The following is a 12,969-nucleotide window of genomic DNA, read 5'->3' on the forward strand; positions in this document are numbered from 1 at the left end:
CACGCTCCAATAACATCCCTCTGGCCCAGAACAACACACTAATTCTGCTTCACCTCCATCCACACAAAGTTCACGACGCACAAAGACGTACTGTCTCTCTGAATAAGAAACCCTGAACATCTGAATGGAAGAATCATCTGTGTAACACCACTGCGATCTGCTTTGATATTTGCGTATTTTCCTTATTTCTAGTATGAAGATAGAAACAGCAGCTACAGGTGAGTTTTGTCATCAGATTTTACCTGCTTTTTACACTTTGCAGTCCTTGCATTGTCAGCCACAGTACAGTTGGTTCTGATGGGAATGTCTTTCGTTTTGCAGGAATTTAATCATTAACCAAACTTTTGACAAATTAGAGCCCCCCTCCGGTGAAAATCAAGTGGTTCTCCCCTCCCCTCCCCTCCCCTCCCCTCCCCTCCTCTCCTCTCCTTTTTTTTTTTTTTTTTTTTTTTTTTAACCTTAATATGAATATATGGTGTTTTTTTACAGGCTGGAAGGTGCATCATGACTGGAAAAGAGCAAAAGCCATGGGTTTCATATGTAACAAATCTAAGGAGCCAATGGTGTCAGCTTGCAAAATTGGACTTTCTGTTCAAGATGAGCCAGACGTATGTAAAATAACAAGCGGTTGCTGTCAGACTCCTATGGACTTGATCGCAACTCGCTTTCATATTTGCATCAGTAACATGAGATCAAGTCAGCTGCAGTTTTTGGAGTCATTTGCCAGAGTTGCGCTGCAGCGGTTGCACAGCCTTCAGGGCATGATGGGAAATGCTTCCACCTGACCTAACAGCTGATTGGTTTAGATGTTGGCTCAACAATATGATGGAAACTTTTCGGTTTTGGGTCATTCTGTCTCAAATCATCAAATGTGTTTTAGAACAATTTCTGCTTGACCAACTCGGATATTCATCAAAAATACTTGATATATCAAATAGTTTCTGAGATTATTTTTTTTAATTGCCTGTTGACTCAGTTTTTCACACTTTGAAGTTTGAGGCTGTGTTTGAGGGACAGTATCTCAGAAACGACTGTTTTATTGTGACGTGCAGCAACACGGGGTTCAGAAAATTGAGTTGAATTACGAGTTGAATTCTGCAGTTTCAATTTGTTTCACTTTTCATGTTCGCTTCATTTTTGTTCATATTTCAGAACACTTTTGATCTACTTGTCCAATATTGTAGATTCTGAATGACATAATGACAAATACTTCTGGAAATTTCAGGCTTTTATCTTAATTCCTGAGATACTGTCATTCAAGCAGCCTCAAATTTCAATGCACAAAAAAAATTCAAATTTACCTTAGCAAACATTTGATATTTTAAGCTAAAATTTTACAGATACCATTTTAAACATTTAAGTTTAGGTAAGAAAATCAGAGATGGTGGAGCAGAAGGCCCCTGATTTGAGATGGAATAACCTGTTTGAGATCTTTAGATATTATTAGCCTGATTTTGAAAAACAGAAAACATGTTGAGTGGTTTATGGATGTTTATCTGTCAGATTAGACATCATAAACTGCAAACAATATATGTTTTAAGTTGATTGTATATTAACACTGGACTGATTTAACTCTTGAAGTACTTATCAGCAGCAAAAGTTTTAGTGAGGCACATGAGGAATCCTCATGACCTGAAAGCTTATTAGTATTTCTTTCGTCTGTTTTTCACTGTTTATTGGTGTTTTAATTATATTCATATCGTCAAAGAGGTGATAAGATGCTGATTTATGAGAATTCATCTGAAATGGAGGTAGAATGATGCACAGATCAGCTGTTAGCAGGCAACATTGTCATAATGAAGATTGTAAGAGACTGAACTGATTTTTGATAACATTTTTTAAAAACCTACTCTTGTCCAATTTTCAAGCACAGCTCATCTCCAATGAACTAGATTTTCTTTATTTTAGAATCGAACTCCAGTTTGAACACATGTGGCTGATAACCGGTTTAGTTAATAGGGATTAAATCAAATGCCAGAGGGGGACTTTAATTTATCTGATATTATAAATCATCCTGTGGCGAACGCAAACATATGTACCAAATTTCATGACAATCCAAGATGTTGAGACACATTTGAACCCACTGAAAAAGTCAGAGGATGACCAATGTGTTTGGGATTCATCCTCCCCATCCATCACTGCGTGTTCGTACCAATCCATCAACTGCAGCTGGTGATGAGATATTTTAATCTGTGAACTCTTGGACCACATTCCCTGGAAAATGCTGCTACTGGGGAGAAACCAGAGACCAGAAGTGCTTCACACCACTGGAAAATCCTTTTACTGTGATGCTGATGTGGTTAAAACTAGCGCTGCTGGTCTATAAAACCTCACAGACCGGTGATTTCTAACAGCGAAGGAGTGTCTGAGGGATGTTTTCTACTGTCCACGAGTCACGCTGGTCCCACAAATTGTAAATAAGTCCGGTTAGTCTTCCACTGGTCCGCTGAGCCGGAGCCTCTTTGGGTTCACTGACTAATGGGGGTTATTTTCCTCAGAATGGATTAGCTGACTAAGCCTCCATGTGACTGGTTAGACTGGATTTAGGCCCACCGCTGGGTGATGGCACACTGGAGGAGAAATTTCCAAAGACTCTACAAAGAAGAATGTTAACCTGAAGCTGCAGCGAATACAAAACGAGCTCCAGCATTTGTGGTTGCAAATATGATTTTAAAATCTTCCAAGGTTTGCTTTTTTTAATGTGAGATGTGGAAATAGGAGCCTGTTTACTGCTCACGAGTGTCCTTGTTAATTTGGCCTATGTGCTTAGTTTTAAAGCAGAAAATGTGCCTGTTCAATCCAGAGGCAATCCAATCAAGAGGCAGCTGAAGGATAAAACTGGCACATTTTCCCCGTCCTGCTGCTGCTGTTTGCTTCTGTGTTTGCTTCAGATGGCCTGTTCTCGCTGAGCGTCGACTCCAGGTATGCCTCGGTCCGGTTCGGAGGCCAACGCCGCCTCGCGTAAAACCACCATGTGATCTTCAGCGGCGTGCAGCGACTGGTCGATCCAGTCCAGGCTGCCCGACATGTGGCAGGCGTTTCGGGTGACCAGCACCAGATGGCTGACGGAGAGCAGTAGAGCAGTGGCCCTGAAGAAGAGTAGGACAAAAACACTCACATTTAATGACTTTCTTTTGGCTACTGCTGGATGAAAAACACTTATTTCACAATTTACTCACTGAGGGCTCATTTTTCACTGCAATGTAAAATCCTGCACCTCTGTGGAGAACTTAAAAATGCATTCTGTGCAGTAAAACTAAATTTATAAGCCATAAATATGAACGTCCTACATGATTACATCAAGTTCCACCTGACAGTTAAAAATGACGATTCTTTCTGGGGTTTTTTTTTTTTTTTTTTTAACTATTTGTCTCTGGAAAAATTGTGTAATTATGGCAATTTTAGTTCAGTTCCCACCAATATTTAAAAAAGGGTGACTCTATATTCTGCACATTCTGCACGTTCTGCACTATATTCTTCATGCTATATTCTGCACTACAGATATCTGACAACTTTTTAATTTTTTTAAAAAAAATTTTAATTTTCTCTATCAACACTGCCTGCAGGTCAACCGCAAACTCCCTGAGTTTTTGTCACGTGACTGTTGGTTGCAGCCAAGAAAGGAGAATTTTTCATTCTTTACACAGTCTGGTTGGTGAAAACAATTGATTTATGCCTATTTTTTAAATGAAAAATGTAGAATGAGTATGTCGAAAGTCACACGATTACCTCAAGTTCCGCCAGAAAATTAAAAATCTAGTAATTCCTCCTGATTTTTTTACAATTACTGGCTCTGAAAAATGGTGTAATTATGGCAATTTTTGCATCCACAACTGTAATTAATGCTGGGGAAATGGTGCCTCTATACTATATTCTGCACTATACTAAACTTAGATTTTTTATTTGTTTTCTTACTTGTCTCCTCTCTGCTCTGTGTAAACACTGCCTGCAGTTCAACTGAAAACTCCCTCAATTTTTGTCACGTGACGGTTGGTCACAGCTGAGTTACTAGTAGCTTCACAGGTGTGCAAAAAAAGCACAGAATTTTTTGTTTTTTTACAGAATATGCTAAATCAATTTTGAAGTTTAAAAGTTGCACATTTGCTGATTCTTTGTGTTTTTTACAGCTTCTGACTTTGATAAATGGTGTAATTTTGGTGACTTTTTTTTTTTTTTTTAAAGATAACGTGCCTTTTTAAACCTGGATTTTACATTTTAGAGGGTTAAAATCAAGAATAAACTAACTCCAAATGGGTATGTGGGACTGAGCAGCGCATGAAAGATTGTATTACATTTCAAACATCCATTTTGGCTTATGAGGCTTTTCTAGAAGCATCTATTTTCTTGTGACACTTGATCGTTTGCCTTCCCGTCTCTCTGTATATCTGCATGATTTTTACATTATGGAAAAATCCAGTTGTGTATTCGCTCCCCTCCGGCTTCTCCAGGCGTCTAACTGATCAATGAAAGTGCATTACCTGGCGTCCAGGAGGATGGGATCCAGAGGAGGATACATGGACCGGACGACGTCATCCACCCTGAGAGAAGAACCCAGTCGGTCAGTGTCGCACTGTGTTGATATAAAGTTGTGATGAGTTGTGCGTTTGTTGCGTTACCTGGGACTGATGCGTTTGGCCACGGTGATGATGTCGCTCAGACTGGCTGGAGCTTTGACTTTTGCCCCCGAGCCCATCGTCATGGCAACCAGCTTCTCGGTCAGAGTGTGGCAGATCTGAATGTGGAAGCAGCATCGGTTAGTTGTTTTTTAAAGAAAATTAGCAAATTACAAACTACACAACAAATTCTAACAAAAACTAAATAACCTGTCAACTTATTTATCAATGCTGTTTGTGTACGAGATGAATAATGGTAGATAAAATCCTACAAAACAAGCGACTTTAGTGAGAAAAATCAACCTGAAACAGTATAAGTCTCCCTTATCTGCAGTCTAAATTACATCGCTGCAGTTAATTACTGGAAAGCAAATTCAAACTCAGCTAAAGCAGTAATTAAACACTTGTGTTACCTTCAGGATGGAGATGCAGTGAGAGACCAAACCACTGTTGGAGGAGAATTTAAAGTTACCATCAATCACAAAAAGCAGCAGAAGGAACATCAACATGTAAAACTGTCATTCAACAACAGAGCTGCAACTGATGATCATTTTCTCCATCAACTGATTAGTTCTTTGCTCTATAAAATGCCAGAAAATGGTGAAAAATGTCAACAGTTCCTAAAGGTTTTGTCCACAAGCCAAATATATTCACTTTACTCTCACAGAGGAGGAAAGAAACAGAAAATATTCCCATTTAAGATGCTGGAATCTAAGAATTTAGGCTTTTTTTGGGGGGCAACTAGTTTAAAATGTAACAACTAATTGATTAGTCTTTGCAGCTCTATTCCACAGCGTCACCACTGAGACATACGAGGCGTCTTCGATCCAGTCCTCGTTCTCCAGGATGGCTTCGATGTGAGGGTTAGTGATGACAACGTCGTCCAGCTCCAGCTCCGACGGTTCGCTCTGGGTCTCCATGGCTCCGATCAGATCCACTGTGGGTCTGAAACAACAGTACAGATGAGTAAAGACTACACTGGACACCTGAATGCAAATTAGAAACAACTGAACAGTTCTCAAAATCAGCTAAAAGAGAATAAACTCTGCACTGATCTCCATTAGTTTTACAAACCCTCCCTTTAGGCCTGTTAACATGTTAGTGCCAAACTATGACTCTAAGCTGAGAAAAAAGACAAACTATGTAAGGTCTGCAAATGTACAAAGCTTTCAAAGGGAGTTTTTACCTTCCTGAAAGTTACTTTGATTTAACTTGTGGTCAAAATTTACTGCAAATTCTGCCTCAGGTTGCTCTGACGTAGGGTTAAAATGGCTGTTTTATGTGATACATCATTTGTAATTCATGATATCTGTTATTACATTTTTAGAGGCAGAATTCAAGTTTAAGAAATCTACAATAACATTCTGACTAATTCAAATTTAGTTAAAAAATCTAAAAGGAACAAAGTTAGGGATATCTTTAATTAGAACCATAAACAGTCAGAATTAAACTCTCTAAAATTGGAATTACAGCTACAGATATACATGTGGAATTTGTGGATTTCTGCAGCTAAATTGTAGATATCTGTAATGAGAACACATATAAATGGTAAAAGTGGCTGGCCTTAAAGAGACAGGAGCTAAAACAGAGTGTTTCTGTCAGTCAGGGAAAGAAAAAAACTAGTGTGAAAAATAATGTGATTTTTTTTGTTAACATTAAAGCATGTAAACGTTCTCTAGTACACCACTAAAGTATTATTATATACCTGGAAATGTTTGTAATTTGAGCTCAAAGTGAGAATAAAGATGACAATTTATTAGTGAAATTCTTTGGCTTGATTTTGTATGTTTGCAATGTTTTATGAACAGAAAAAAAGCATCCACATCATTCATGCCTGACTGTATTGCTACACACACCGTTAAATCCGTACACCGCCGCCATCATTGTCATTTTTCACAAAAGCCAGTTAAAACTAAGGAATTAAGTGATGATATTAATGAAATCCAGTGACAAAGAATATAGAAAAGTGCATACTGCACTTTTAATCAATTTATTCAAAACTGGTCAAATACTATACTATCTTTTCTATTGAGGGAAACATAAAAAAACTTAAAATTATCAGAAATCACAGATTTCAAAGATAGTGAAGCAAGTGCTATTTCAATTTTCTTTATTGTTCTATTAGAAATCTGCACACTGACAGGCATATATTGTAGATTGATTAAATAATTCTATGAAAAAACTGAAGTTTAAATTCAATAGTTAGAGCTCCTTTCTATCGAGGTAATTGGTAGTAATTTAAGCAAAACAAAATAAAAATACACACACACATATATATGTATCACATACAGCAGATTTAAATGACAGTAAAGTGCTACTTTAAATTTTCTAAATTTTTATTCTTATCATGGTAATTTGGAATTTATAGTCATATACTGTAGAAAATTTACATATTAATTAAAATTTTCTTCATTTTTCTAATAGAAATCTGGATATTTATAATCATATATTGTTGATATATATTGTTGTTAATAAGAGAATTCTATAAACTAACATTATTTTGCTGTTAAATAAAAGAAAGCAACATTCAAAAGATGTACTTTAAATGTATTTAAGTTGCATTTCATTAATTTATCATATTTACAATATTTTTTGTAATAGTGTAAATTTGTAATTCTACAAAAGCATAGTTAAGTATCCATAATGTAAACATTAAGACATTAAGTGAGGAGGTTAATGGATTCCAGTCACAAAGAATATGAAGAGGTGCATATTGTACTTGTAATCTACTCCGTTACAACAAAAATGACCATGAAACAGAATTTGTTTCAGGATTATTTTTCCATATTAGACCTCACTGAGTGTATCTAAGACAATGTAAACTGAATGTAAACAGTCCAGCGCAAATAATCCTGCAGATATTTCAGTGAGTTTTAAACTACAGCAGAAGTTACAGAACTCTGAACTAAAGTTCCACAGAAATAAACGCTGCTGGCAGACAGATTTTGCAGCTTTGCGCTGATTCACTGACTTGGAGTCGAAGTGGTGCAGCAGGTCGTGGGGGTGGCAGTATCGGTGTCTGCACACCACCACCAGGGCGACGAAGGACGCCAGGAAGATGGTGGCCAGAACCCCGATGGCCACGATCACCACCGTCTCCATGGCGACGCCAGCAGAGAGTCCAATCAGGGTCGGCCGATTGTCCGAGCTCGGTCACGAACAGTCGCTCATCTGCTGAGGAGGAGATTAAACGGCGGCTTCAGTCTGATTGGGGACATTATCGGCACACTTGAGGATGTTTCTGAGGGAATTTTCATTTTTGCTGAAGCACAACGAACCTTTGATCCCTCAGAGAGGTTTCTAAATATGGCACTCCTACAGCGTACACATAAAACTGATCTTTATCTGAGTGCAGGAGGTGAACTTACACTTCATTTTGCACCTATTTAGCATAATCAGGGACGTTAATACAACAACAAACTGCAAATATACCTCTTTAATCTTAATAAGTACACAAAGTCCACAGCTTGTTAAGACTCACTTTGATTAGCAGTTTCAACATTTTAAACACAGTCTGAACCTTGAAGAGTTGACAAGTTCTGACCTTTTCTTACATTTTCTCCGTTTAAAGCCCCCTCTGACGTATATTGGGTTCATCTACGATTGAATTCAGGTCACATTTATCTTCTGTCTCATAGTGTAAAGTATTTCTGCCCTCTGACCAGTTCAGTTATTCATTAACCGTCCTGACACACCTTGTTGCTGAGTTTGTTTGTCTGCAAACTAACTGCAGAGAAGCTGTCAGCTCTCTGCACTGTAAAATTTTATTGTTTTTTTTAAACAGATATTTACTGTAAAAACAACAAAACACCACAGAACATTTTTTCTGTTTTTAACACTAAAAGAATATGTTTGTAAAATACAGGAAAATAACATTTATTTTAACAAATCTGCTGTAAAAGTGGAGCCAAATTATGTAACTTTATATCACAAGAATACATAATTTTGTAATATATATTTTTTATTTTTACTTTTTAGAGTCTTAATTTAGTAAAACAAAACCAAAAAGCCAAACAAAGGATTAATTCAAGTAAGGCCTGACAACATCTATTTTCGTGTTATATTTTTTATTCATTCATCTTAATAAATACAGGAAATACAGGAAAATAAAATCTTTTAAAAGAAAAAATCTGCAGTCAAACTATGTAACTGTACACCACAAGAATCTGTCATTTTAAAATAAGATTTTTTTTTGCATTTTAGAATTTTAGAGTCCTAATTTAGCAAAACAAAACAGACTAAATGAATAAATAAATAAAATAAAATACATGAATTCAAGTAAAGCCTGACATTGTTTTCATGTTGTATTTTTGATTCTTGTTAATAAATACAGGAAAATTATCCTTTTTTAAACACATTGCGGTAAAATTCCAGTCAAATTATCCAGGATTACTTTATAAGATTCCATCATTTTAAAATAATTTTTAAAATTTTTTTATTTTAAAAGATATATTTTTCCTTTTTTACATTTTAGTCTTAATTTAATTTATTTTATATTTTTGTGTTGTATTTTTCCATTCATTCCTTTTGACAACTACAGGAAAATGATTTTTTATTTTATTATTATTGTTAATATTATTATTATTATTTTAAACATCTGCTATAAAACTGCAGAGAAATTATATAACTTTCATTTATAATAAATCATAATTTTGGAATAAGATTAGACTTTTTTCCTTTACATTTTAGAGTCTTAATTTAGTTAAAAAAAACAGACAAAAAACACATTAATTCAAGTAAAGCCTGATATTATCTGTTTTTGTGTTTTTTGTTCTTAATAAATACAAGAAAATATTTTTTAAACAAATATGCTGTAAAAAAAAAAAGTCAAATTATGTAACCTTGCATTACAAGAATCCAACATTTTATATGAAATATTTAAATATTTTAAAACATTTTTGAGTCCTAATTTAGCAAAACAAAACAGACAAAAGAAAAAAATAAAACACATTAACTCAAGTAGAGCCTTGTCTATTATTGTGTTGTATTTTTGATTTCTCTCAATATTTTAATATTAATTGTATTTAGTTTTGTCCTTTAGTTATTGCATTTTATTATTTTAACTGTACAGCACACGTTTTTATAAAGAAATATATTTAACTTTGACTTAAAATTTGGTAGAATTCTGAAATATTCAGTGTCAAATATGAATACAGTTAATAATTTATATTTAACAGTTAGAGCTCTTTTCTATTAAGGAAATAGGTAGTAATTTAAACAAAATGTAAAATATGTAAAATAAAATCACATAGCAGATTTAAATGACAGTACATTAAATGTTAATTTAAATTTTCTTTGTTTTTATCATAGAAATTTGGAAATTTATAGCCATGTATTGTAGAACATTCGAATGCTAATATAAAATTTCTTCATTTTTCTAATGGAAATCTTGACATTTATATCCACATATTGTAGATTGATTAAATAAGTCTATAAAATAACAATATTTTTGCTGTTATTTAAAATATAACAACATTCAAATTGGATGCTTTAATTGCATTAATGTTGTATTTCATTGATTTTTCTTATGTTTAAGGGATATTTTCTAATAGTTTGTAATTATACTTAAGGAGAAAACATACAGTGAAAATGCAATGCTACTTATTTATTAATAACTAAATTATTTCTGGTAAGTTATTGTAATTTTATGGGAAATGTTTGCTGTAGGAGAGTTTACAGCTTTAATTTTTTACTTCTGTAATAACCATGTAGGTAAAATATAATTAAATTGTTAAGTTATGATGTTCACAAGCAGCAGTTTTCTACATATTTTAGCAGCAAGCGGCTGAACTTTCAACATTACAACATTGTAAAGCTGCATTTTTTTCCTAGACGATTATGTGAGATTCTGCTGTGGAATGCTGTAATTCTTTAATCTGATTAATTTGCGTTACACTCGTCGTATCATACGGGGATTTCTCCTGAATCACAGCTTTTCTAACTCCGATGCACAGGACGAAACTTTGTGAAAATCACAGCTGAAAAAGAAATACGTTTGGAGGTTTCAGGGAGCAGAACAGTCGCTCCCACATTCCTCAGTCCCATCTGTGGTAATTCAGAGCAACACCACTGATTTTTACTCAATTTTAAGGGAAAATATTATACTTTTAATGACATTTTTAAAAAACTTAAGTCTCTATTTACACTTCAGACTTAGATGTTGCACAAGGAACACAAAAAACAAACAAACAAAAAAAAACAAGGCTAAAAAACTGCATGTGAAGATGTGAAAAGGTTCTTCAACATTAAAATAAATAATTTTTTTTATATTAAAGCTTATGTATGCTTTTCCCTTAAATGTGCAGCTGAGTGCAGGACTTTGACTCTATTTCTAAACCACATTATTATAACTTTTACTGAAAAATCGTTAATCAATTAATTATAAAGAAAAAAACTAAAAAGTAACAGTAAACATCTTGATTTTTGTGATTTAATGAGGTCAATCAGTGCACTAAAACTTGATTTATCCATTTTTTTGTGCATTTTCTGCTATTTTTCCCAGCAACATCAAAAATACAGTGCAAAAGAAGACAGAAAAACACCGTAAAACCAAAAACTTAAGTGGCTACAACACTAAAGACTATGAAATTGGTATTAAATACAACTATTTTTAGCATATATAGACATAAATCTAAAAGAATTGACAAAATAATGAAGTGCTACTTCAGCAGAGGGATCAACAAGAACAATACACTTTAACAAAAGCCCCTGTTCTGCATGAATGACTCGAACTAAATGTAAATTTCCCACCATATTATTAATTCCTAAAAGCCATAAAAGTGAAAACACACCCAGATTCTCGCTTCCTCAGTTAACAAACAAGTCAAACTGGAGTTGCACATTTTTTGTGTATTTTATCGAATATTTCAACATCTAAAAGTTGCATACAATGTTTAAATCCTGTTAAACTTCGTCGACTCTTCTAACGTTGAACCGAAACCACTTTTTACTCGAAAGAACCAGTTTTCCAGTCACTTACCTCCACATTTTGTCCTTTTTAGTCGATTCCTGGAAGGAGACAAAACCCTCTTCGCCCCTCCAGCGGGAGCGCGGAGACGGCACCGACATCTCCGGACCTGCTCGTGAACGCGCCCAGCAGCAGCGGCCGGTAAAGGCTCCGGTAAAAGCGGATCCGCGGCTGTCGGTGGTGATGACGGATCACCGGACTTTGCTTTCTCACCTCCCAGTGCGCGCCCCGCAACTTTGTGTGCGGCCACGCGCCTCCGGAAGGCGACAGCTGCGTGTGCGTAAAGCGCGCTCCCGCTGCCAGAGAGAAACGTGTTTGTTTAGTTTCCGGCAGGTGGCGTCACCTCACTGCTGTATGTTGTAGTCGCATAGAGTGGAAGTAAAGGGTCAGAGGTGGACTTGTACATAACAGTACTCAAGAAAATGTACAGAATTACTCTACAACACACACATTAGTGCAAAAATAATATTTGATTAAATTCACTAAATTAGTAACTTGCTTACACTACTTTTGACACTTTTATGCAGAATGAGCAACTTTACACCAATTTATATCACTGGATGCTCAGTATTTTTGCATGCATGTACATTAATTAATTGAATGATGCATCAAAGTAAAATAGCAGCTGATGAAGATTTGGGTTTAAGTTTTAGTCAATTCATTTACTGGTTATCTCATCTTATCCTCTTCTATAATGTCATGGATATCTTTGAAATCTTGTATTTTTATAAAATGTGTATTTTGCATGAATAACTTGAATGTGCAAAGCAACAAGCAACTAGAAATATTGAATAAATATAGTGGAGTACAAAGTGCAATATTTAAATTTTGATCTAAAGTGGTAGACAATGGCAAAAAAAAAATAAAGTAAAAATACTTTAAAAGCAGGGGCGGATCTACTGGGGTGGCATAGGGTGGCAACTGCCACCCCCAGAAGATGCCTTGCCACCCCGGCTGCCACCCCAGTTCTGAATGATCTCATTCAAAAATATTTATATGAAAGGTTGTGGCCGGCCGTAAAGAGCGAAAGTCCAGGAAAGACGAATAACGAGTGAATCTCCGATGTCCGGGTGCTTTCGAATGCACCATGTAGACGTAAGGTCCTGTACAGTCTATGCTGCTACAGATACTAGGCGAAATGACCCCCTGAGGGAGCTGCTCTTAGACCTCAGTCATGTGGATGACAGCTGGACTTCGGTGTGACAGTAAGACACTAGTTAGACTGGGTTAGACTACATGCTAATATAACTGTTCACAATATATTAAATGCTAATAGTGTCTAAATTCACACAAAGTGTTTGCTTGCAAGATGAGCCACGGTTTCCGGTGAGTCTGGGCCTTGCTAATTTTTACTTCTGTAGCTCGCTAATGTTAGAGAACAGCCACAGA

At 35.5% G+C, this 12,969-nt stretch overlaps 1 protein-coding gene across 2 annotated transcripts; it reads right to left on the reverse strand.

The window, feature by feature from the left end:
• Nucleotides 1-1,711: 1,711 nt before the first annotated feature.
• Nucleotides 1,712-11,751, reverse strand: tmem98 (transmembrane protein 98). 2 transcript variants are annotated; one of them, XM_023278738.3, is made up of 7 exons: nt 11,593-11,751; nt 7,585-7,787; nt 5,427-5,558; nt 5,027-5,060; nt 4,617-4,732; nt 4,479-4,538; nt 1,712-3,089 (listed from the first exon to the last, which is right to left on the reverse strand). In XM_023278738.3, the coding sequence occupies exons 2-7, from the start codon at nt 7,713-7,715 to the stop codon at nt 2,888-2,890; spliced, it is 675 nt and encodes a 224-aa protein (XP_023134506.1). In that variant the 5' UTR covers nt 7,716-7,787; nt 11,593-11,751; the 3' UTR covers nt 1,712-2,887. The 2 variants fall into 2 exon arrangements, with proteins under 2 accessions (XP_023134506.1, XP_023134508.1); XM_023278740.3 differs by having other exon boundaries at nt 7,585-7,784; nt 11,593-11,744.
• Between the last annotated feature and the right edge of the window lie 1,218 nt (nt 11,752-12,969).

This window comes from Amphiprion ocellaris, chromosome 19 (assembly GCF_022539595.1).
Source record: "Amphiprion ocellaris isolate individual 3 ecotype Okinawa chromosome 19, ASM2253959v1, whole genome shotgun sequence".
NCBI classification, from domain to species: Eukaryota; Metazoa; Chordata; class Actinopteri; family Pomacentridae; genus Amphiprion; species Amphiprion ocellaris.